Source organism: Vipera berus, assembly GCF_964194415.1.
Source record: "Vipera berus genome assembly, chromosome: 4".
Taxonomy (NCBI): domain Eukaryota; kingdom Metazoa; phylum Chordata; class Lepidosauria; order Squamata; family Viperidae; genus Vipera; species Vipera berus.
The window spans coordinates 621718-647521 of record NC_138206.1 but is presented as its reverse complement, the minus strand read 5'-3'; the positions used below and the strand labels follow the sequence as shown (position 1 = coordinate 647521).

Here is a 25804-nt window from a genome sequence, read left to right as displayed (position 1 = left end):
TAAAATACCACATTCTTCCAAAAAAGAAAAAGAAAATAGGGAGAAAGCAGAACTATTTAATTCGTTTTTTGCATCTGTCTTTACACAAAGGGAAAAAACAGTCCAACCTACCCAAACCAGTGCCATAAAAAACAGAATAGAAACGCAAGTTAAGATAGGCAAGAAAATGGTAAGTGAACACCTGTCCAGCCTAGACGAGTTCAAATCACCAGGACCAGATGGATTGCACCCCAAGGTTCTCAAGGAACTGGCAGACGTGATCTCAGAACCACTGAACTATATTTATCAAAGATCCTGGAGCACTGGGGAACTACCAGAGGACTGGAAGAGAGCTGATGTAGTTCCCATCTTCAAAAAAGGGAAAAAATAGATCCAAGAAACTACAGACCTATCAGCCTGACCTCAATACCTGGGAAGATTCTGGAAAAGATAATCAAACAACAAATCAGCGAACACCTTGATGCAAACAAAGTCATTACCAAAAGCCAACGTGGGTTTGTCAAAAACAGATCATGCCAGACAAACCTTATTGCATTCTTTGACCAAGTGACAAAATTAGTAGACCAGAGGAGTGCTGTAGATATAATTTACTTGGACTTCAGTAAGGCATTTGATAAAGTAGATCACAACCTACTACTTGATAAGATAGAAAAATGTGGGTTAGATAGCATCACCACCAGATGGATTTGTAGCTGGCTGACAGGCCGTACTCAGCGTGTGGTCCTCAATGGAACCGCATCTACATGGAAGGAAGTGTGTAGTGGGGTGCCCCAGGGCTCTGTTCTGGGCCCAGTGCTCTTCAGCATCTTCATCAACGATTTGGATGAGGGGATAGATGGGGAACTCATCAAATTTGCAGACGACACCAAGCTGGCAGGAATAGCCAACACTCCAGAAGATAGGCTTAAGATACAGGAGGATCTGGACAGACTCGAACACTGGGTGCTATCTAACAAAATGAAATTCAATGGTGAAAAAAGTAAGGTTCTGCATTTAGGCAGGAAAAATCAAATGCACAGGTATAGTATAGGTCAGGGGTAGGCAACCTCGGCTCTTTTATGACTTTTTATTGGTAGCAGTACCAAAGCAAAACAAAACAAAAGGGGTTACCTGTACCCCCTTATATACGGTCAGGTGCACTGGCAGCCAATCCTTTATTTGGGTTCCACCCTCAGCTAGGTGGTCTTTGCGCAAGAAAAGCCCACCAAGAAAGATCTCGAAATGAGGCAACTCTTCAGTGGATCTTACGACAGATCGGCACGCAACCACACCCGCCTGGAGCACCTTGTTTTCTTCCTGTCTGGGATTCCTGGCCTGGAACGTGCTCACCGCTGGATCTCCATCCCCTTCTGCTCCGTGTTTGTCATCTCCCTTCTGGGCAACTGCAGCCTGCTCTACGTGATCAAGACAGACCCGAGTCTCCACAAGCCCATGTTCTTCTTTCTCTCCATGCTGTCCTCCGTCGACCTGGTGTTGTCCCTCACCACCACGCCCAAAACCCTGGGCATCTTCTGGTTCAAGGCCGGGGAGATTGGGTTGGCTGGCTGCCTGGTGCAGATGTTTTTCCTGCACTCGTTTTCCATCATGGAGTCTGCAGTGCTCTTGGCCATGTCCTTCGACCGATACGTGGCCATTTGCCACCCTCTGAGGTACCACAGCATCCTGACCCATTCCCTGGTGGCCAAAGCCGGGCTGGTGGCCTTGATGAGAGCAGTTGCCCTGATGCTGCCCCTCCCCTTCCTGCTCAGGAGACTGTCCTACTGCCACTCCTTCACCATTGCCCACTGCTACTGCGAGCACATGGCCCTGGTGAGGCTGGCTTGCTCCAACACCCGCTTCAATAACCTCTACGGGATCTTGGTGGCTCTCCTGATTGTTGGCCTTGACTTGGGCTTCATCCTACTGTCCTACGCCAAGATCCTCAGAGCCGTCTTGAGCTTGGCCACCAAGGAGGAACAGCAGAAAGCCTTCGGCACCTGCCTCTCCCACGTGTGCGCCATCTTGGTCTTCTACGTCCCTGTGGTTCTCTCCTCCGTCATACACAGGTTTGGCCACCATGTTCCCGCCTACATCCACATTCTCTTGGCTAACTTCTACCTGCTCTTCCCACCAATGATGAACCCCATTATTTATGGGGTGCAGACAAAGCAGATCCGAGAGAGAGCTCTCCATCTCTTCCATCGCCAGCAGCTCTTATGAAAGGCAACCTTGTAAAGGAACTGCCTATTCTCAAGCTGCATATATATCCAACATATAAATTAGGATGCTTTCTACTCCGCATCTTCACATTCGTGAGGAAGAGCCCCTGGCAGGCAGCCTCCAGCTTGCCTCTCTGGCAGGAGCTTTGAGAACCTCAGTCCTCGCTCCGGCCACCATCACAGCTGGCCAAAGTAAGAAAAAAGTCTCCTCTACTGAGGCATTTTTGTTTGGTTTTTTGGGGGGATGCCCCATCGACGTCCGCTCTGAGCTTGACCCCAGGGCCAATAGGAGGCAGAAAGGAAGTGAAGGGGAAAGACTTCACACAGTGCCTGGATCTGTTGCCCACTGGACCTGGGATTATTAGATGGGTCTTGTTAGGCATGAGTCTCAGGTCTGGCCCAACACAGACAGAGAGGCAGTGTCCAGTTCTCTCCGAGTCCATGTTTATTCAGATCTGGTCAAAGGTGGGTCCTCTTGGTAAAGCTGGAAGAATGGAACTCCCAAGGATTTATTCAGCATCCTAGATACTATATTTCAGACATGTCAAACACAAGGCCCGGGGGCCGGATCCGGCCCACGAAGTGGTTTCATGCGGCTCGCGAAGCCATCCTGGAAACAGTGAGGGAACGGCCCCCGCTGCCTTGGCCCTGGCCCAGAGACCCTCCTCCTGCCAGAGACCCCCAGATCTGTCCCACTCCTGCCCAGGCCCCCATAGGCACCCTTGATGCAAACGATGTAGAGCTGGCCATGCCCACCCAGTAGGCCATATGCACTCTAGCCACGCCCACCCAGTAGGCCACGCCCACCCAGGCCATACCCACCCGGCCCCTTGAGGGCAACCGCAATGCTGATGCGGCCCTCAATGAAATTGAGTTTGACACCCCTGATCTATTTGGTTACATAAGCAGGAAATACATCTATTTGGTTACATAAGCAGGAAATACAGCCGTTTTTACAGCCAAAAGTAGGTAAGAAGCAAAATGTCATGGTTCCGACAGATGAAACTCTTCAAAGAACTTTGAGGCATTGTTTACCTTAAAGAATCTTTATTTGAGTAGCACAGCATCAGCACTAACACAGTCGAAGCCAAAAACTGAGTTCCTGTCGCCTGAGCACGTAGTGTCAAAGCACAATTCCCTCCTCCAATTCAGTCATAAATCACATTCCCCAATTAGTTTGAAATGCAGGCTTCCCCTCCAGTTCTCCAGTCCGCCAATTCTTATCATCTCTTATTTCAATAACCTTAGTTCTCACACTTGGTTCAGTACTGTTATGTCTAGCTACACTCTCATGCACATTCCTCCCCCCAGCATCATATAACTCTAACTCTAAGAGTAAAACATAAGAAGAAAATGGTTGCATCTCCATCTGTTGTCAAAGCAAAAACATTCGACGTTAGCAGCATTGACACAGAAGTTGTTACAATGTCGTTGCTCATCAAGTATATTTAGAAGCATATTTGGAAAGAAGCCTATTTAGCAAACCCATTGCAACCTATCTCTGGTTTCCTGTGACACCTCTCCTGAAATGTGGACAGTGACATTACAACTCATTCTCTTTCAGTGCAGGAATCTTGACCAGGGGTCTTTAAACTTGGCCCTTTTATGACTTGTGGACTTCAACCCCCACAATGCTGGCTGAGGAATTCTGAAAGTTGAAGTCCACAAGTCATAAAAGGTCCAAGTTTGAAGACCCCTGATCTTGACCATCTTAATCCTGATCAACAGTTTCTGTGGCCTGTGTAAATGGAAGGGAAGCTTTTCTATCTCTGTGTAATTCCAATATAAATTTGATTTTTCACTTCCAATAATGTCTGCTAACGTTCCTTGATCGCTATTCAATTCCACCCCGTTTTATCTTTTTAGTGGGATGAATGGATACTTAACTAAGGGCTCGAAGGCTGTGACCTCTCTGGGCATGGAAGGGATTTGATTTTGAGTTAGCTTGATCCATGTTCCCCATTTACTGGATTGCTTTTAATCTGTTTTAAAGTTTAACAAGATGCCTGGAGGATGATTCAAAGCGAGTCTGACTGGGCATAATTAAGACCTTGTGGCATTGTGAGTGATGAAACACAAATGCTTCTCTGCCCTTATTGTGTCTGCTGGTAGCTGTCAAGTGCAACCGCAGCCACTTCTGAACAGCACAACTCAGCAACTGTGATGCCTGTATTACAACAATCTACATAGGTTGCTTGCCTTCCGCTGGGAATGACCACATCCATAATTCATGGATCTTGGGGGAAGTCAAGCTTCTGCCTCTTATGTTCGTGCAAGGACTCCAGGCTAGGCCCTCACTTGATCCCTCCTTCCAGCCTAGCTGGTGGTTTCCTGACGTCCTGTTTAGAGGTCCCTTATTGTAGAGGCCCCCAACCTTTTGGGCACCAGGGACCAGTTTTGTGGAGAGAGGGTTTTTTCACAGACCAGAGAGTGTGTGGTTTTGTGTGCTGCCTGCTTCCCACAGATGGGACTTTGCTTGTTTGTGTGGACTGGTTGCTGACATGCTGCCACCCGGTACCACTCCACAGACCGGGGGTTGGGGACCCCTGCCTTATTGGGTAGGAAGTTCTCCCGGAATATCTGCTGGGGTATTGTGAAGATTATCTGGTGGATACCTTTGCTCGTATCCACTCTACCTTTGTTGTGTTGTGGGTTCATGGCCGCATGGTCAGACAACAGACAATGGACTCAGCATGGCAGCTTTTTATTGGTAGCAGTACCGAAGCAAAACAAAAGGGGTTACCTGTACCCCCTTATATACTTGGTCAGGTGCACCGGCAGCCAATCCCTTATTTGGGTTTTCCCGCCGAGCGCTTACCTGCCAATCCAGATGCAGTACAGCACCACCTGGTGGTCACAATGAGCTGCTGCTATATTTTATTATCCCCATACATAACAACCTTGGGGTCTGATACAACAGAGCAGACCGAGGTTCTTGGGGCTACAGTCTGGTGGTGTGATCTGGGATGAGTTGTCCAGCCTTGTTATGCAGGATCAGAGGTGTGGCTTGGTAAAACAAATGCAAGAAAATCGAAGTTGCCTTTTAGCTCTACGTGCTTATTCAGCTGAACAAAAATGGGCCCCTCTAAAAAAGAGGAATCCCCGAATGACAAGAAATCCTTGCATTTATACTTTTCGATTTCATAAGCAATCCTCCCAGCAAAGCTGGCACACATAAGATGAAGAATTCACCCAGAAAGGCTGGCACAGTATAGATAAAGGTAAAGGTAATGGTTCCCCCGCACATGCGTGCTAGTCGTTTCCGACTCTAGGGGCCGGTGCTCGTCTCCGTTTCAAAGCCGAAGAGCCAGCGCTTGTCCGAGGACGTCTCCGTGGTCATGTGGCTGGCATGACTAGACGCCAAAGGCGCATGGGACGCTGTTACTTTCCCACCGGAGTGGTCCCTATTTTTCTACTTGCATTTTTATGTGCTTTCGAACTGCTAGGTTGGCAGAAGCTGGGACGAGTAACAGGCGCTCACTGCTACGCGGTATAGATAAGACAAGAGGAAACAGAAATAGCGAAAGATGTTCTTTTGGGGTGTTTCCCTAAGGACACTGGGTGTTCCCAGGTGTCTCAGGAGATTGGGTGTGTCTCTGGGTGACCTTCTATGACTCTGCAAGTATCCGCACGTATTCACAATCCATGCTTTCTCCTGATTCCTGGTCAAAATCTCTAGTGATGGAGCACCCATAACTTCTGGAGGCAACCTGTTCCACTGGTTAATTGTCCTACCCTGTCAGCTGTGCCTTGGCCTACAATTTGTTATTTCTCAAGCCATCAGCACCATGGACCTCTCGGGGTTGAGCATGGGAGGGACCAGCAACTAAACCTTGGCGAGGAAGATATGGACACACAAACGGGAAGGGGCAGCCCACTTCCCTTCTGCTTGGGGACAGGCTGAGTTGGACCAACATGAGAGGGGATGGAGGCCTGGCCTGGGAGGGGAGATTGGAGCAAATCAGAGGGAGGGTCTTCCCAGCCTACAGGAGAAAGGTTGACCCCTTGTTTACCCCTGGTCAAGCTATCACTGCTGCCAGAGAAGGAGCTGTTGGTGGCTCCAGAGGGGAAAAGAGGAACCTCTCAACAAGGAGACTTCTTGAAAGGTCAAGGAGAACATCCAAGCAAACCCTACATCACGACGTTTGGTTTCACACGGAAACGGTTCATGTGGTGAAAGGGATCTGGTGAAACCTCAAGGCATTTCTGGACCCCAGGAAGTGCTGCTGACAGAACAGGAAGTGAAGTAGCTATTTTGCTATCTGGTAAAGTGTTTGTACGAGGAACAGAGGCTCCAGGGATGAGTTCATGACTGTCTGGCACAAGAAATCAGGAACCAAATGAGGACAAGTTTAATCCATGCTGCCTCGCTACAGGAATCTGAACTGCTGGTGGTTAAAGCAAATAGTCAGTAGACAAGAATCAACAAAATTCAAGGTGGGCTGGAATTAGATTTCTTGCGAGTGCAAAGGGATTCATGGCCGATGACATGTCTGATCCCTCCGTCCCTCAGGCTTATCCTGGCCATCTCCTATAATGGGCTAATTAAACTACTATCCATTAAGGGATGTTCTGAACATAGAACAACAGAACATTCCACCCACAACAATTCCTTCAAAACATTTTGGGAGAAAAGAATTTATTTGCATCCACATTGAACAGAAAGATCAAAATTCACAATATTTGTTAATTTCACACAGCACTATAATAGGTTGGCCAGTCTGCCTTGGACCTACAATTTTCTGCTTTGCATGCCCATAGCCATCAGCACCCGCACACGGATCTCCTTGGTCTTGGCCCCATAAACCATGGGGTTGAGCATGGAAGGGACCAGCAAGTAGAAGTTGGCCAGGAAGATGTGGACACTGTGGGGGATGCTGTGCCCAAAGCGGTGAGAAAGGAAGGAGAAAAGTGCAGGGGTGTACAGAATGAAGATGACTCCCACATGGGCCCCACAAGTGCCCAGGGCTTTGTGGCGGGCCTCCAGTGAGGGCAGGCGGAACACGGTCCACAGGATCCGTCCGTAGGAGATGAAGATGAAGGTCAGGTCTCCACCGGTAATGAGGAGGGACACAACCAACCCGTAGAGGTTGTTGGGAGTGGTGTTCCCACAAGCTAGTTTTACTAGAGCCATATGCTCACAGTAAGTATGAGAGATATTTCGGGAGTGACAAAATATCAGCCTCAGCAAAAGTAAAGGAATGGGTAAGATGACTACCAAGGCCCGGATAGCAATGGCTGCTCCAAGTTTGACCACCGTCCTTGGGGTCAACAGGGTTGTGTAGCTGAGTGGGTAGCAGATGGCCACATACCGGTCATAGGCCATGGCGGTGAGCGTCCCAGATTCCACCACACAGAGGGTGTGGACCGTGAACATCTGCACCAGGCAGGCAGAGAAGGTGATCTCTTGGGCCTTGGTCCAGAAGATGCCCAGCATCTTGGGCAGGATAGAGGTGGGCATGGCCATGTCAGTGAGGGCCAGGATGGAGAGGAAGAGGTACATGGGCTGGTGCAGGCTGGCTTCTGTCCAGATGAGCCAGAGCAGGGTGGCGTTGCCCAAGAGGGACACGGCGTAGATGAAGCAGAAGGGAATGGAGAGCCAGGCCTGGACACTCTCCAGTCCCAGGAGACCCAGGAGGAAGAAGGAGGTGGACGGAGCGTGGCCAGTGAGGTTGGTAGCTCCTGCCATAGTATTAAATCAATCAGATGCCTATCTCTCCAAGCTGCCCGGTCTTCTTACTTCTGAAACGTTTTGATACAATCTGCTGAATCTAAAAGTTGGCTTGCTTCCCCCCCATCAGCTGATCTGCAATTCCTTTGGACAATGCCTTCTCCTAAGCCACGGGACCTTCTGCTGCCAGTTGGAGAGTCAGTTTCCTGCCTCTGGATGACGAAGTGGGTGTTCCTCTCAGAGAAATGAAGAACGTGAGAAACCCCACTCCAGGCTTTGTGGCGCAGAACCTAAGAATAGCCCCCAACACAATTTCCAGAGCCCAGTTCCTCCTTAGGAACAATGAGGGGATTTCCTTGCTGCATCCAGCTGAGGCTCCAATTTTAGAATACGGGTTTTCCCAAGCCTCGCTATTCCCTTCTCACAATGAAGAATTTGAGAGCAGGGAAAGACTCACCCTGGCGAGAGAAGATCTGCGGAGAAAGGAAACAGGGACGGAGCAGAGCTCAGCTGCTATAGTTGGAGTCAAGTGACCCCAGCTATCGGTGCTCCCACCGCCCCTTGCACCGTCGGATGCTCCTGTCTGCGCTTCCAGTCAACCAGTGTGCAATTTCTATTCCAGAGCCTTCCGTATTTTAAAAGGTTTTTAGGAAGAGATTGGAAGCCATTTGTCTGAAATTGTACATGCTCTCTTCCTTAGGGGGTGGGGTGGAGGGTTGGACTTGAGGACCCCCAGGGTCCCTTCCCACTCTATTATTCTGCAGTGTTATTCAGCTGTTCTTTCTATGATCCCATGTATCCATCCCATCAAGCCCAAAGAAAGTCTGGAATGATGTAGGGGGTTGGGCTAGAAGACCTCCAAGGTCCCTTCCAACGGTGTTCTTCTACGTTGTACATTAGCTCTCTCCCCTCATTTCATCCCTTTTCATCCTGTTGGTTTGTAAAAATCAGAAGCCTGCACGTTATGGAGTTACTTCAAGGTTAACTATGTGGGGTCCTTTGTGCCCTCTGAGTTTGGTAATTTTTTTGCAGACGTTTAACCACCCAAACTAGGTAACATCGCTAGTCAAGTGCTAGTCAAGCTACGGTTAACTACGGTTTCCCAGTCAGGTTTGCACTCACTGGATTCATCTGGCATCCTTTGCTAAAGAGCTACACACCAGGCATTTTAAGGTGGTCATTTGCACACCTTGGTTAAGCAAGCGGTTTAGCTTATAATCATAGACAAAGAGGGCCTCAAACTTAAAGTTACTTGCCCCCACCCTGGGTATGCATTGGTTGCTTTTATCCATTTTAACATGGATTTTAATCTTAATTTTTCACATTTGATGCTTTAATGTTCTAATCCTGCAATTGTTTTGTTCTGTTATTTATAGTGTTGCAAGGCAGCCAGAGACACTTAGTAGAGAGATATGGGCAAATTTAAAAAAATAAACATCCGCATACTTTTTGCCGTGCTTAAAGAGGCAACACTGAGACTTCACATTCATGCACACATAGACACGCTCACACTGAACCTTTCCAAGCCACAACATGGACCCACCTGTGAGACTGCTAAGGTCCGGGTGACCCGGCCAGCAATGGGCCCCTCCATCTCCTCTGAAGAAGCAGCATACCAGGCGCAGAAACTTCCAGGGATATATAGCTCAGGTGCTGTCAGGTAGCAAAGGGACTGGATGAAGATGCCGGCCAGGCAAGGCCCCTCGGGGGCATTCTGGCTGCACCTGAGGCCCGGGGGCACAACGGCGTCACTGAAGTCCCACTGCTACTTGTGCCCCCCCCGAGGGGGTGAGGTCAGCTCTCCTCCTCCTTCCCTTCTGCAAGGGGTGGAAGACCTGGCTCTGCCAGCTGGCTTGGGGGGGGTCTGAAAGGAGGGCTTTCCCGTGGGGGGTGGCTGATAGATTAACAACAGATCCCATCTCCCCGCTTCTCACCATGCTCCCCACTCCCCATCTTTTTTTAGCTAGCTTGATATTTTTATAGTATTCCGTTTATATGACTAGGTTTGGGGCAATTTTATCTTTGACTTTGTAAGTTGCCCAGAGTTACCGCACGGTAAGGTGGGTGGCTAATATGTTTTACAAATAAATAAAATAAATAAAACGGGGGGTGGGTGGGTGGAAGAACTTCTCCAGGGTTTGGTGCCTCTGGGACAGATTCTGTCTTTAGGGTTACTGTTTCCTTTCTTTTGCTGCTGGTAAAAACCACAGGGAAGCGTCAAGTGGGGGGGCACCTCCAGGAAATCCCGGAGTGCGCTCGGTGCCTTCTCCTTTGCTGAGCCTCCCCAGGACCAACCAAGCACCTCACCTGGAGGCCGGGCTCGCCAAAAATGATATGCAGCTTCTGAGGTTTTGCTTGATAAAAAACACAGGAAACCAGATGTTGACTTTAATCTTTACGTTTTTATTCAGCTGAACAAAGACGGGCTCCTCTAAAAGAGAGAAGCCCCGAATGACAAGAAATCCTTGTATTTATTCCTTTTGGTGGCATAGGCAGTCCACCCGGCAAAGCTGGCACAGACGAGATAAAGATTTCACCCAGTCAGCCTGGCACACTTAGATAAGAAGTGAGAAAGCAGAAGTAGCTGAAAATGTTCCCTTTGGGGGGTTTCCCTAAAGACATTGTACGCTCTCGAGTGGGTTAGGACATGGGGTGTTTCCCTTGCTGCCCTTTCATGACCTGCGTCCAGGACTCTGCAAGTGCCCAAAGACAGCAGGGCCGTCTGCACGTATTCACAAGTGATACCCCTCCTAATTCCGGGTCAACAGGCAGGATCAGCAAACAGAGAAAGAAACCAAGATGGCAGCCTGGATGCTTTTTTGCACCCTCGGAGCGTTATTCTCAGGCCTGGTATGCAATTCCCGTGCGGAGGTAAAGGGAGCCGAAGCATTTTTTGACCCCAGAGAGACCACGTCTGGAAGTAGTTCAGACCGACACTCCCCTGATTCACGGGATGAGGAGGGTGGTAGGAGGAGAGCAGCAGAACCGGCCTCACAAGGTCCCAATCCTGCAGCCCGTCTCCATAAAAGCAGTTTTAGCCTTGCTGTGCAGTGGGTTCCCTGGCTCGATCTGCCTCGTGGGGCAGAATGCAGGGGACCGGAGAGGAAAGGGGGCGTCCCAGCCCAAAGAGTCCGGTAAGAGCTAGAAGACCCCAGTCCCTTCCTTGGCTTGGCTGCTGCCGCCTGAAGTTGGGCAACTAGTGAGGTTCAGGTAGAGGAAAGACAGGTAACGGCAGATGAACCTGCAGGCGATTCCTTTCCCCTCTGAGCCACAGGCGGGGACTCTGGCCTGGACTGAGATGAAGGTCGATCCTTCAAGGACATTTGGCAATCAAGGCTTGATCTGAAGGTAGGAGACCCATGTGTGCTCGAGAGGTCTTCATGGGAGTCACGTGCTCATGGACCCCCTAATTCTACCCCTCGAAAGAGCCCAGAGCCCTGGCGGTGCAGGGGTTAGAAGGCGGCGTTGCAGCTGACTGCCCACTGCCAGCAGTTCAGTGCTGACCAGCTCAAGGTGGACTCAGCCTTCCACCCTTCCCAGGTTGGTAAAATGAGGACCCAGATGGTTGGCAGTCAATATGCTGACTCTGTGAACCACTTAGAGAGGGCTGAAGCGGTATATACGTCTAAGTGCTGTTGCTATTGCTTGCATTTCCCTCTCACGACCGTGATCCTCTTGGGTCATCTGAACCTATTTCCCCCTTGGAGCGAAGGCCAAGGCAAATAGGACTTGAGCCGTGCTGCCTTCTCTCCAGCCGCCCAGCAGTGGGTGTCCACTTCCTTTCTCTACTGATGGAGTAGCATCACTTAAAGATGTGATTTTGCCCTTCGTTAAGTGCATAATCCGCACAGTTGGTACATTGTGAAGAAGCAACAGATGGAAAATGACCAAGGAGAGATCCAATCTAGAATTAAGGAGGAATTTCCTGACAATGAGAACAATTAACCAGTGGAACGGAAGTTGCCTCCAGACGTTGTGGGTGCTCCATCACTAGAGGCTTTCAAGAAGAGACTGGACGGTCATTGGTCCAGAAAGGTACAGGATTTCCTGCTCGAGCAAGGGGTTAGACTAGAAGACCTCCAAGGTCCCTTTGAACTATGTTATTCTGTTATGTCTTGTGATTTACATTCAGATGCTTGGCAACTGATCCATATTTATGATGGTCACAGTGTCCCAGGGTCATGTGAAGTGACCAAAACCTGCTGCAACCACCCAGCAGAGGGGGGGGAAATAAAAACCAAACACCCCCACCCCACCCTCACTGCCAATCCTCAACAGAAATGCTCACAACCATGAAAACCTCGGACAGGAGGAAGAGCGCTGTCAGGCAGGCAGGCGGGTGTCTTGCTCGGCTGTGGCTTGGGGGCACTTTTTTCAGTGCCATTGTAACTTCGAACAGTCGCTAAGCGAACTGTTGTAAGTCGAGGACTGCCTGTACTTCATCACTTTTTTCCCTTTTTTTTGGTCATCAGGTTTTTGACACCTTGCTAGGCGACTGGTGGTCCTCGGATGTTGCCATATCCTAAAAGTGGTACGGTGGGTGAAGAGGTTGAAAAGCCCTGCTTCAGATAACCCAGACTGATTGTGCAAAAGTGCAGAGTTGCAGGCCGTCAGTTATAACAACACAACCCTCTATTGTTTAAATCTCACTTTCATAACTTGAAACAAACCCTTCCAGGGGGGAAGAGTTCCTGGTGTGTCTCTTCATAATGAAGGGCAGAAATCTTGTTTTGTAAGTTTCAGACTCAAAAGAGTGAAGACACCTGATCTAATTGGTTCATTAAGATCTGAACTGTCCACACGGGTAATAATCATAAATCCTAGGGCTGGAACGGACCTCTTCTGGAATAATGGAAGCTGCCTCGTGGTTGGGGTTAGCCCTAGGACATCCTTCCCCAAACTATCAAGTTTACTTTTGAGAGCAGGTCTAGCTCCCATTCTTACATCTGGAGGGTCTTTTTCCAAGAGGCAAAAGTCCACTGCAGCCAGCCATGGATCTCCTTTCAGGGACAGCTACTTTTTATAGTGGTCGATAGCCACTCTAAATGGCTGGAAGTTATTCCAATCACAAGTATGACTACTGCTAGGACCATCCAGGTGCTTAGGAAACTTTTTTGCAACACACGGGCTGCCGGATGTCATATTGTCCGATAACGGGGCCCAGTTCACAGCGGCAGAGTTTCAAGCCTTCTTGAGGACTAACCTCATTAGGTATGCTACATTGGCTCCCTTTCACCCTTCAAGTAATGGGCAGGCCGAATGGATGGTGCACACTACAAAGGAGTCACTGAAGCGCATAGTGACTGGGGATTGGCACCACAGGCTGGCTGATTTTTTGCTTTGCCAGCATACTACGCCTTGTACAGCAAGAGGCAGGAGCCCAGCAGAGCTTCGCTGGGGAAGAAGGCTCATCACTAAACTGGACAGGCTGCACCCAGACCAGGTGGCAGCAGATGCCTCTCGCCCAAGGCCTCCGAGGGGGTTGCAAGTGGGTGATGGGGTGTGGGCCCGGAACTATGGGCATGGGAACTTGTGCGTGCCAGGCAAAATCGCTAAAATCTTGGGCCTTCTCTCATACGAAGTTTAGTTTAGTTTAGTTTAGTTTTTATTAAATTTTTATACCGCCCTTCTCCCGAAGGACTCAGGGCGGTGAACAGGGCATATAATAAAAATACAAAAATACAATAGTTAAAATAGAATTAAATTAATGCCCGAAATAAAACAATAAAATATACAAATATTTAAAACCCTAAATTAACTCCCCATCAGGCCAGGCCAGCTTGTTCAAATAGGTGGGTCTTTAACCCGCGCCGGAAGGAGCGGAGATCCGGTGCCATCCGGAGCTCAACCGGCAATTGATTCCACAGAGCCGGGGCGCCCACAGAGAAGGCCCTCCCCCTGGGGGCCACCAGCCGGCATTCTCTGACCGGAGGCACCCTGAGGAGGCCCTCTCTGTGGGAACGCACAGGGCGGAGGGGAGTTGACGCCGGCAGCAGGTGGTCCCCGAGGTATTCCGGACCCATGCCATGTAAGGAGTGACTCTGGATGGCGGGTGAGTCATTCACCCCCATATTGATCAGCTATGGAAGCGGTTCCCAGACCTCGTCACAGGTCTACTCCGAGAGCCAGAAACCGGTAGCCAAGCGGGGCAATTCACATGCTCTGAGGACCCTAGCAGTCAGAGCAATGGGGAGATGGTTGTAAATGGGCAAAGCCCGGGAGTGCAACATGGGTCCCCCGACAGGGAAAGTCAACCTGACCAATACAGCCGCTATGCTAACTCTGCTCCAACAATGGACCTTGGCTTGGGCCGACCTGGAATGTCCAGCCAGAGGGACTCGAGTCAGCCTGACTCTCATGGACTAAAGAGTCCTGGTCTACCCAGCTCGGTGGGCAAGCTGGTAGTTCCCTGGGACCCCCAGGTGATCTGCGAGGGTTCGGAAGCCTCCAGCTTATTTACAGGATTTTGTCCTTAAATAATTGTACGTGTAATGTTGTGTGATTACTGTAATTGCTGCCTGCTCAGGAAAAGTCTCTGTATTATTGAATACACTTGTACACTACTGTACTTATGCCTACTGCTATTTTGAACTATTGCAAATTCTGTAATTTGCTGTGTTTTATTTTTCTACTTTTGTTATTATAATGTGTGTACATTCTAGGGGGAGGGGTGTAATGTATTGGGCCCTGTTTAACTGAGTGTGGGTTTTGAATGCTGGAAGGTTGCTTAAGCAAGAAGCTGGCTAACAGCTCCCAGCTCCTCAGACAGCCCATCTCCAGGTCTGCCATTGGCTGCCTCTAGGGCAGCAATAGGTTGCTTTAAACCTATTGGCTGCCACCTAGAGGCCAGAGTATAAATAGCTGCATTGCAGCCCTGTTTCCCAGTTCATTTCCTGCACTTCAATAAAAGCGTGTTCCTGCCTGAACTCACTCGCCTCGTCTCTTCCTTCAAGAAAAGAACCCAGTACACAACACTGTTCATCTCCTATAATGGCCTAATTAAACTACTATCCATTAAGGGATGTTCTGAATATAAAACAACAGAACATTCCACCCACAACAATTCCGGGAGAAAAGAATTTATTTGCATCCATGTTGAATAGAAAGATCAAAATACACAATATTTGTTAATTTCACACAGCACTATAATAGGTTGGCCAGTCTACCTTGGACCTACAATTTTCTGCTTTGCATGCCCATAGCCATCAGCACCCGCACACGGATCTCCTTGGTCTTGGCCCCATAAACTATGGGGTTGAGCATGGAAGGGACCAGCAAGTAGAAGTTGGCCAGGAAGATGTGGACACTGTGGGGGATGTTGTGCCCAAAGCGATGAGAAAGGAAGGAGAAAATTCCAGGGGTATACAGAATGAAGATGACTCCCACATGGGCCCCACAAGTGCCCAGGGCTTTGTGGCGGGCGTCCAGTGAGGGCAGGCGGAACACGGTCCACAGGATCCGTCCGTAGGAGATGAAGATGAAGGTCAGGTCTCCACCGGTAATGAGGAGGGACACAACCAACCCGTAGAGGTTGTTGGGAGTGGTGTTCCCACAAGCTAGTTTTACTAGAGCCATATGCTCACAGTAAGTATGAGAGATATTTCGGGAGTGACAAAATATCAGCCTCAGCAAAAGTAAAGGAATGGGTAAGATGACTACCAAGGCCCGGACAGCAATGGCTGCTCCAAGTTTGACCACCGTCCTTGGGGTCAACAGGGTTGTATAGCTGAGTGGGTAGCAGATGGCCACATACCGGTCATAGGCCATGGCGGTGAGTGTCCCAGATTCTACAACACAGAGGGCGTGGACCGTGAACATCTGCACCAAGCAGGCAGCGAAGGTGATCTCTTGGGCCTTGGTCCAGAAGATGCCCAGCATCTTGGGCAGGATAGAGGTGGGCATGGCCATGTCAGTGAGGGCCAGGATGGAGAGGAAGAGGTACATGGGCTGGTGCAGGCTGGCTTCTGTCCAGATGAGCCAGAGCAGGGTGGCGTTGCCCAAGAGGGACACGGCGTAGATGAAGCAGAAGGGAATGGAGAGCCAGGCCTGGACACTCTCCAGTCCCAGGAGACCCAGGAGGAAGAAGGAGGTGGACGGAGCGTGGCCAGTGAGGTTGGAAGGACCTAAGAGGGGAGGAAGAAAAAGCAATTCTCAGAGAGAGTTTGTCAGCCTCGCTCACAGCCTTTGTCTCTCTCTCACTTGTGCAGTGAAGAGGGGCGGACGAAGCCACCGGAGAACAAGGGAATGGAAGCAGAGAAGCAGCAACTCTTTTCAGGGCCTGTTTCAGTAACATCTTTGATCAATTCGGCTTCCCCCCCTGGACTTTTCTCCTTGGAAGGTTGCAAAAAAGGGGATCACGTGACACCCCCCCTGTGACGCTGCGACCGTCATAACTATGAGTCAGTTGCCCAGTGTCTGAATTTTGATCACGTGACCACGGGGGGGGGGGGGAAGCTGCAACGGTCCTAAGTGTGAAAAAGGGTCACATGTCACTTTTTTCCAGGAAAAATATGATCCTCACTTTTGGCTCCTTCGCCAAATCGGGGTTCTGCTTATTTAATTGTAAAATTCATTGGCCCGAGCATCTTACCAGAAGGTAACTCTGTGGTCCTCCGTGGTTACTACTCACCCTGCATTTTCCCCCGCTCTTGCACTAGTCTGTGAATAAGAAAGGGGAAAGACTCAGTGCCTGCGGGGAGAGAAAAGAGAGAAAAAGAACAAGGGGTTTCAGGTGGAACTTCAGGGACCCTCAGCTCGGAAATGGGGCTTTCCAAGAGGGCAGCAACCGCTTTCGGGTGACGGACCGAAAAATCTGAGCTGCTCACCAATTCGTAGGAGGAAGAAAAGTTACATAGCTCAGGGATGAAGGGTGGAGTTCCTGGTCCTCTCTCGGCTCTGCTTTTGTGCTTATTATGAGGAGAGTCAGGAATTGGATCCATACCGTGGGTGTCCGTTGATAACAAACATTGTTTTCTCCTTGATTGTTTGTCTGGTGTTTCATTTGGTCACCACGGTGTAAAAAAGACGTTGAGACTCTAGAAAAAGGGCAGAGAAGAGCAACGAAGACGATCAGGGGACTGGAGGCTAAAACTTACAAGGAACGGCGGCTGGAATTGGGGACGTCTAGTTTAATGAAGAGAAGGACGAGGGGGGACAGGATAGCATCCTTCCAATATCTCAGGGGCTGCTCCAAAGAAGAGTTGGGAGTCAAGCTCTTCTCCAAAGGACCTGAAGTCAGGACAAGAAGCAACGGATGGAAACTCATTAAGGAGAGAACCATGGTAGAACTAAGGAGAAACTTCCTGACAGTTAGAACAATTAACCAGTGGAACAACCTGCCTCCAGAAGCTGTGAATGCTCCAACACTGGGAGTTTTTAAGAAGAGACTAGATAGCCATTTGTCTGAAATGACATAGGATTTGGGGGTTGGACTAGATGACCTCCAAGGTATCTCCCAACTATTATTATTATTATTATTATTATTATTATTATTATTATTATTATTATTATTATTATCATTATCATTATCATTATCATTATCATTATCATTATCATTATTATCATCATTATTATTATTATCTGATCAGGTAGCATAATTGGTGCTAATGAGTTTGGGGTTTGGTCCCTGCTTATGTACCATAGTTTGCCCTGCCAGCGACGGGATGGGTGCGGGTTTCACTTTGGCAGTTGCATAATTGGGTATTGTTTCCTGCTTGGTTGTTTGTCTAGTGTTAATCCCTGCTTTTCTGGCTGCTTGTTGCTTTTACTTTTTCCTTGTTAGCTTTTGCTTTTTCTCTTTTAAATGGTGAGCAAATGTGGTTTACATGTCTATTTATGGTTTTGTTTGAATGCCAACCTCATACCCATGAACACAAAATGGCAGTCAGAAGGCACAATAAAAACTCCCTAATCTCAGAGTATATGGAGACCCTCAAGCATAATTTCAACAGGAAAACCGTAAGCATCCGAGACCAAGCTAAATCCAAAAATGCCAGGGAATTCCTGGAAGGTTGGCATTCAGCCAAATCAGCCATCTATGAGCACAAAGAGATAAACCCACATTTACACACCACTGAAACGAGAATAAAAAGCTAAAAAGCAAACCAAGACTAGAAGGCAATTTCTTCAGTCAGCAAAACCCAGCGAAGCAGGGATTAACACCAGACAATCATACAAAAAGCATATTTGACATCAATAGATGCTAACAGTATTAATTTAATCCCTAATTCTTCTAATAAGGAGAAAACCACACCCCCACCACCATCCCCACACGGTGTAAGTTGTGATATATATACAAACAGGGAGAAAACCCCACACTCTTTAACCCTGACGATGCTACTGGGTTGGGTAATGAAACGTCTACAAGAAAACCACCAAGGTCAGAGAGCACCAAGGGCTCCACACTTCATCCCTGAACCCCTGAAATTCCCTTCTGTTGCGTGTCCCTCCTTAGCATTCTCAAGAAGGGGCTGAAAACGTTTATCCTCTAACTTCTACGTCAGGTTTTTCCAGGGGAAACACACCTGCCCCGCTATCTTTTCTCACAGTCCTTTGCCTCCACATCCATCACTGCTTCTGTGGCCCTCTAGATATCTCCTGGTTTGCCAATATCCTTCGGAAACTGGCAGCTGTGTAAATTAGGGCATCCCTGGTGACACTCTGGTCGGCAAGGGGAGAAATAAAACCTACGTGGTTTCTTCCACAATATATGGCTTTGTCCTCTTGGTCCCTCGTCTAGATCTTCTGACTTACCTTTTGGGGCCTCTTACCTGCCTTACCTTTTTCTACACCCTTCCCAGCCCCAGTGGGTTGGATGAGGCTGAGTTTGCTAGTTAAAAATAAACCTGGTCAAAAACATGCTCACCTTTTTCTCTTGGAAAGTCCCAAAGTGTATCTCTTTTCAGCATCTGCAAACAAGGCGAATTTAAGGTGAAGAGAGTTTAAGCCCCATGGCGGCTTGGCTGGCTACAAAAGCCCTTCCCTTTCCTCCCCTCCCCCTTCCAAGCGCAGGGCAGAAGGGAGGTGACCAGGAGGGGGGGGGGGCAGGCCAGACCCACAGATCAGCCTCCTTCTATCCCTGGCCAGGCCTGGCTCAGCCGGAGGGCGCTGCCCATTAGTGGGGAGCCAGGTGGGGAGGAGGGGACCCCCTCCTTTGCTCTTATTGCCTTGTCTGAGGAGGGGCTCCCATCAGGGCCAGGCCAAGGGGGAGGTGGGCTCCCCGGAGGCTTCCAGGTGCCCCCTTGCCCGCAGGTGGACGGCGGAGGCACAGGCGGGGCTGCCCAGCCGTTTTCCCTCCGGCGGACTCAGCGTCCAGCTCCAGCTGGTTCAGCGGAAAGGAGCAATTTTAACTGGGGAAATAAAACATATCTCGATGATACCAGTGGCTCTTCTGAGTTGTCCTGGGCGGTGTTTCCTTTCTATTCTGGGGGGACCCAGCAGAAGATGAATTTGGAGGGGACTTTGGGGGGGGAGTGGGAGTTGGGGACCCCCTCTTGCCTCTCAGGGTTGGGGATTAACTTCCTCTGAGTGGCCACAGCTGGTCTTTCTCAGCAAGGATGGGAAAAGAGGGCGACACATTTAGTAAAGAAAGAATTTCTCCTCCACCTTCTGGCCTTTGCCAGATTGGTCCGCCAAGTAGCAGTAGGCTATGAAATGGGCAGCCTATAACTTTAATGAAAGAAAGAAAGAAAGAAAGAAAGAAAGAAAGAAAGAAAGAAAGAAAGAAAGAAAGAAAGAAAGGAAGGAAGGAAGGAAGGAAGGAAGGAAGGAAGGAAGGAAGGACAAATAAGTGGGGGTGTCTGAGAGCCCCCCCCAAAGAAGGCTCCTCTGTTCCAAAGAGCAGCCCACCTCTGGCTTTCTAGAGCTGGGGCACCATCAGGTGGCAGGGCGACCCCCCCCCTCCCCTGGAGGGTCAGTGTAATGTATTGGGCTTAATTGATACACCACGTGGTAAGCTGGAGCTAGCTAATGGCTTCCAGCACCTCAGACACCCCGTCTCCAGTGCTGCTATTGGCTGCCCCTAGGCGGCAATGGGTTGCTTTAAACCTATTGGCTGCCGCCTAGGGGCCAGGCTATAAATTGCTGCAAGCTGCAGCCTAGTTCCTCAGTTCAGATCCTGCAAGCAAATAAGCTTGTTCATTGCTGAACTCACTCGCCTCGTCTTCATTCCTGCGCAACGAACTCACTACACAACAGTCAGGGCAGGGTCATCCGGGCGCCTTGATTGGTTCGCCACTGACCATGGGGGGCTCCTTCCTGATTTCAACCCTCTGGATGCAGGACCCTCCCGGCCTGGGGGGCATCTCTGCCACGGGGCTGGGTGGCTTTTTCGCAAGCCAGGCCGGGATAGGAGAAGCTCCCGTGGGCCTGGCAGGGCGTAGCAGGCGGCAGCAGTTATGGCCAGCTGGAGTGTGCGTTATCCAGATGGGGGTCTGGCAGAACGCCCCCCCATCTTTCCAGAGAGCCCCCAATATCTAGTGCCCCCTCCAAGAGCTGGGAGAGGGGGAGGTCAGGGGGAGATGAGAAGGGGGTTGCCTTGGGAAGTGTGGGGGGGGGATGGGGGGGAAGAGAAGGAGGCCTCTGAGTAATTATTCTCAGTAACAAGGAGCACCTTTGATTAATGTTTTTTATTTGTTTTTATTCATTTTCTAGTCTATAATGTTACTTATGCATAAATAAAGACGAATTATTCTACTTTTCTGGCTCAGATCCTAGTTTGACTGAAGGCACGCCAGGCTAAGAACCTGGAATTTTAGGCTCCTTTATTTTTTTTTTTAAAAAAAAGGTGATATGAACACTTCTAACCTGTCAGCCTTGGCCTCTGTTCTCACTTCAGGGGAAAGTGTTAATTTCCTTCTTCTTGGCCAAGCCAATTTCCTTTGACTCTGCCTCCTTAATAAACGCTTTTTGCATTGCCTGAATTACTTGGTGGTTCATATTTTCACATGGGGAGAGATTGCTATACATTAAACAAATAGCGCTGTTCCAATATTCGAGGGGCGCCTACGTGAGGGGGTCAAACTACTTTGCAAACTACCACCAGGCGAGGCAAGAAGGAATGGGTGGAAACCAACGAAGGACAGAAGCAACCTAGAACTAAGGAGAAATTAACCAGGGGAACTACTTGCCTCCAGAAGTTGTGGGTGCTCCAACGCCAGAGGCTTTTAAGGAGAGACTGGACAGCCTCTTGTCTGAGATGCTACTGGGTCTCCTGCTTGAGAAGTGGGTTGGACTAGAAGACCTCCAAGGTCCCTCCCAACTCTATTAATCTATGCTTCATTGGATGCAAGCCGCCCAGAGTTGGTTTTAAAATAGCCAGTTATACTCTTGCTACGAACTAGAGGTCTCCAAATTTGGCAACTTTTAAGACTTGTGGACTTCAGCTTCTAGTGTGATCCCCTTTGAGGAGACCCCTTTAAGTCCACAAGCCTTAAAAGTTGCCAAGTTTGGAGACCCCTGATACACGCAGGCAGGCGGACAAGTCTGTAAGGAAAACGTGTAGACTTTTCCTCTGGAGGCCTCCCCAGTCCTTCCCTCCATAGGGGTCTTATGGGTCATAGGGCTTATGGGTCCCCCTGGGTTGCAGCGCTCCAGACAAGCTGCATCTGCCCCACTCAGCACTGCATGGACGGGGAGAGGGGCTTAGGACAGACCACGGAGCTGCTGCCCAATTGCCTCTCCCCTGTGCCTGGGCAATGCCTGGGGGCGGGGGGGGGAGGAATTCTTTACCTTGGTGGCCCCCAGCCCACTAAAACCCAGTTCTTTCTTTAGCCAGCATCTCCTGCCACAAAAATTGGTCCTGTTTGCTCAGGTTATCCTAATGGACAGATGGGAAGATGGACGGGTCAACTTTATATTATTCACTTCTCAATATTCAGAAATGGGAATTGGAAAGGAGAAAAGCACCCCATTTGAGGAATTGGAGTGCACGGAGGCCGGTGATGCGATGACACCAGCCCTGGGAACCCCACTCTGAGAGGATAGAAGGGTGGGACTGGGACAGAACACCGGCGTTGGAATGGACCTCAGAGCTCATCTAGTCCAGCCCCCTGTTCAAGCAGGACCCTATACCATTTCAGACAAATGGCTGTCCAGTCTCTTCTTAAAAGCCTCCAGTGATGGCGCACCCACCACTTCTGGAGGCAACTTCTGTTCCACTAGTCAATAGTTCTAACCACAGACACACGAGTGTGATCTTCCTGGGAGCTGTGGGGTACCTCCATCCTCCACTGTGCTCGACGGGATAGACACACTTCTAAACAGAGCCAAAGAGAGGCCAGCTGCAAGGAGCAGGTTTATTCTCAGGTGGACATAAAACGTTTCTGTAGGGCCTTCACTTTGTTAAATGTCATCACAAAAAGGAGCCCTCAGTTTAGGAAGTTCTGGAATTAAGTTCTGGAAATCCTGCAGCCTTCGAGATATTGTCCAGTCCGGGAGGAAGCGATACTTAGAAAAGAGACAGAGGACCACTCTTTCAGGCTGCTCCCTGCCAGCCCCTCAAGGAGGTCCCTTTTTGGCCAACATCTTTCCCTGACCACCATATCTCAGTCCTTCATGGTGCATGGACCTCAAGCGAGAGACAGAAGCTCCAGTAGAGGCCAATGGATCTCTCAGGTTTCATAAGTTCTGAAGCCCTCCTCCTCCTCCTTTTTATCATCATCATCATCATCATCATCATCATCATCATCATCATCTCATGATTAATTTTATAGAGAAGCTGGTTGATCCCCTGGAGAGTTTCTTCTGGGGTGACTCCTCTGATAATGGGGGACAGGGACATACAGGCATCCCAGAAGAAGCTGTGGATCCAGCTGTGGTGAGCAAAGGTGCAGAAGAAGGCTTAGCAATGTCCATCCTGGGGTCAGTTTGCGCAGTCCAGGGATTGGGCAGGCAGGGGAGTTTCAGCCTCCGCAAGTAGGTCAAAAGTTAGGATTTTGGCCACCGTAACCGGAAGGCTGCAGGGACCGGTGGAAGATGGCAGTTGACTTGGGGCCCAATGGACTTCAGACGTGGTCTGTCTCCCTCTGCCTCCCCCTGGGAATAAGAAAGCCACTACCCACTTGGTTCTCTACACACCAGCGGCTTCAGTGAGGCTCCCTGTTCCTGCTGAGTCTCATGTACTTCAAGACCCGTTTTCGGATGTCCTTAGTCCTGGCCCCATAGACGATGGGGTTGAGCACGGGTGGAACCAGGAGGTAGATGTTGCTCATGAGGGCCTGGAGCAGGGGAGGCGCATCCTTCCTGTACCGGTGGATGACAGAGAGGCCGATCAGGGGCACGTAGAAGGCCAGCACCATGCAGAGGTGGGCCACGCAGGTGCCGGAGGCTCGGAGGCGCTGCTCCCAGGAGCTCAGCCCTAGGACGGCCTTCAGGATCAACAGGTAGGAGACCACGATGAGCAGGAAGTCCAGGCCCATCACCAGGCTGATGGCCACCAGACCGTAGACGTTGTTCAGGGTGTGTTCGTCACAGGCCAGGTTCATCATGTCTTGGTGGAGGCAGTAGGAGTGCCGGAGACCCCGGCTGCTGCAGAAGGACAGCCGGTTGATGAGGAAGGGCAGAGGAAGGAAGAAGGCCACCCCTCTCACCAAAGCCACGATGCCCACTTTGACCGTCACAGAGTTGGTGAGGATGGTCGAGTACTGGAGCGGGCGGCAGATGGCCACGTAGCGATCCACGGCCATGGCCAGGAGGATGGTGGACTCCATGCCCGAGAGGGAGTGGATGAAGAACATCTGGAGGAGGCAGGTCCTGTAGGCGATCTCCTTGGCGTCGAGCCAGAAGAGAGAAAGGAGCCTGGGCATGGTGCAGGAGGCCAGCGCCAAGTCCACCCCTGCCAGCATGCCCAGGAAGAAGTACATGGGGGTGTGGAGGGCCGGCTCCGCTTTTATCACCAGCACCACCACGGAGTTGCCCACCAGGGCCACCACGTACATGGCACACAGGGGGAACGCCAGCCAGAAGTGGGCAGCTTCCAGGCCGGGCAAGCCCCGCAGGGTGAAGCAGGAGGGGCTGACGAGGCTTTCATTCCTGGAGGGCATTGCCAGGGTGACATCCGGGGCTCCGGGGCTCAAGTCTGCGGAAAGGAAAGAAGGCAGAGTTGGGAAGGATGCCACCTGCTCCTCGCTCACTCCCCCCAGAAAGAGTGCCAGCCCTGGCAAGGGAGCCCAGTGGAGGGCCCCGGGCCCCGTGGCTCGATGGACAGCAGCCAGGAGGGGGCCAGGAAGAGGGAGGCAGGTCCCTGGGCCCATAGAGACGTCTGTGCAACCGATTGACCGGCTAAGCCAGGGATAGGCAACCGTGGCTCTTTTATGACTGGTGGACTTCAACTCCCACAATTCAGGAGCCAGCATGGGGGAACTATGGCCCCCTTTATGACTCGAGGACTTCAACTCCCAGAATTCCTGAGCCAGTCGTGCTGAGGAGAAAGGGAGAGGTTTCCAAGCTGAGCCATGCTGGCTCAGGAATTCTGGGAGTTGAAGTCCACGAGTCATAAAAGAGCCCAGGTTGCCTAAGCCTGGGCTAAGCCATGGCTTGAATTGCTAAGCCACCATGGGCTGGAGCCACACATTACAAGTAGTCCTTGATGTACAACCACAGATTAACCCAAAATCTCTGTTGCAAAGCAAGACAGTTAAGTGAGTTTTGTCCCATTTTACGGCCTTTCTTGCCACAGCTTTTAAATGAATCACTGCAGTTCTTAAGTTAGCATCTGGGTTGTTAAGTGAATCTGGCTACCCCCCCCCTTGACTTTGCTCATCAGGTGGTCACAAAAGGGGATCACGTGACCTTTGGACACAGCAATGGTTATAAATAAGAGTCAGTCGCCAAGCACCTGAATTCTGATCACCAGGCTGGGGGGAGGCTGCAGCGGTCATAAATGTGAAAAACAATCTTAAGTCCCCTTTTTCAGTGCTGTTGTAACTTTGAACGGTCGCTAAATGAAGTGTTGTAAGTAGAGGCAGTGTGTGGTGGTGGGGCGGGGGCAGGATCCAAGAGACCACCATTCGGTTCCAACCTCGGCCCTGGAAACTCTCTGGGTCACACTCACCCACCCCACAGGGCTGTCGGGGAAGGAAAAAGTGGGGAAGGAAGAGGTAGCCGTGAGAGGAGCCTCACTAAGCCACAATCACACCACAACAGCCCTCCCCCTCCCCCACCCGGCACTGAGAGTTGTGCAGTTCCAGCCACCGTTTCCTTTCTGTCATCAATCCGCAGGTGACAAGTTGCGAGTAAACATGAATGACTGCAAAAATGTAACTATACACACACACACACACACACACACACACACACATACATATATACCTCAAAAAAATAAAGGGAACACTTAAACAACACAATGTACTGTATTTAATAGTAGGATGTCTTATCTTGTGTTCCCTTTATTTTTTTGAGCAGTGTGTGTGTGTATGTATATCTGTATCTGTATCTGTATCTGTATCTGTATCTGTATCTGTATCTGTATCTGTATCTGTATCTGTATCTGTATCTGTATCTGTATCTAAAGGGAACTAAGGAGAAACTTCCTGACAGTGAACAGTGGAACACCTTGCCACCAGAAATCGTGGGCGCTCCACTGCTGGAGGTTTTCAAGAAGAGACTAGACAGCCATTTGTTTGGAATGGCACAGGGTCTCCTGCCTGAGCAGGGGGTTGGACTAGAAGACCTCCAAGGGACCTTCCATTATTCTGTGATTCTGTCTCTCTTTCTCTCTCTCTCTCTGTCTCTCTCTCTCTCACACACACATACAGACACCAACCCAGCAAATGTGCAAAACTGAAATTGTTATTAAAAGCTTGCATCTTACCTTGCAGGATCATTTCCCCCGTCTCCAACCGTGCACAGCTGGTAATTTAAATTCCCCAAGTAAATTCTTCCTTCTTTCTTCCTTCCTTCTCGGGTGCCTTTAACACACATCCTCCATGAAGGCCCT

General features: G+C 49.9%; 3 protein-coding genes across 3 annotated transcripts; 1 reads left to right on the top strand and 2 right to left on the bottom strand.

Moving 5' to 3' along the window:
• Positions 1-1221: 1221 nt before the first annotated feature.
• On the top strand, positions 1222-2199 carry LOC308668028 (olfactory receptor 52K1-like; the record flags this gene model as incomplete). Its single annotated transcript, XM_081327688.1, has 1 exon — positions 1222-2199. The coding sequence occupies one exon, from the start codon at positions 1222-1224 to the stop codon at positions 2197-2199; it is 978 nt and encodes a 325-aa protein (XP_081183814.1).
• Positions 2200-6930: 4731 nt separating this feature from the next.
• On the bottom strand, positions 6931-7887 carry LOC308668027 (olfactory receptor 52D1-like; the record flags this gene model as incomplete). The annotated part of the gene is made up of 1 exon (XM_081327687.1): positions 6931-7887. The coding sequence occupies one exon, from the start codon at positions 7885-7887 to the stop codon at positions 6931-6933; it is 957 nt and encodes a 318-aa protein (XP_081183813.1).
• A 392-nt stretch (positions 7888-8279) lies between these two features.
• LOC308668026 (uncharacterized protein) lies at positions 8280-23909 on the bottom strand (the record flags this gene model as incomplete). The annotated part of the gene is made up of 7 exons (XM_081327686.1): positions 8280-8342; positions 9413-9593; positions 15047-15992; positions 16499-16558; positions 18734-18776; positions 19114-19189; positions 22990-23909. The coding sequence occupies 7 exons, from the start codon at positions 23907-23909 to the stop codon at positions 8280-8282; spliced, it is 2289 nt and encodes a 762-aa protein (XP_081183812.1).
• Between the last annotated feature and the right edge of the window lie 1895 nt (positions 23910-25804).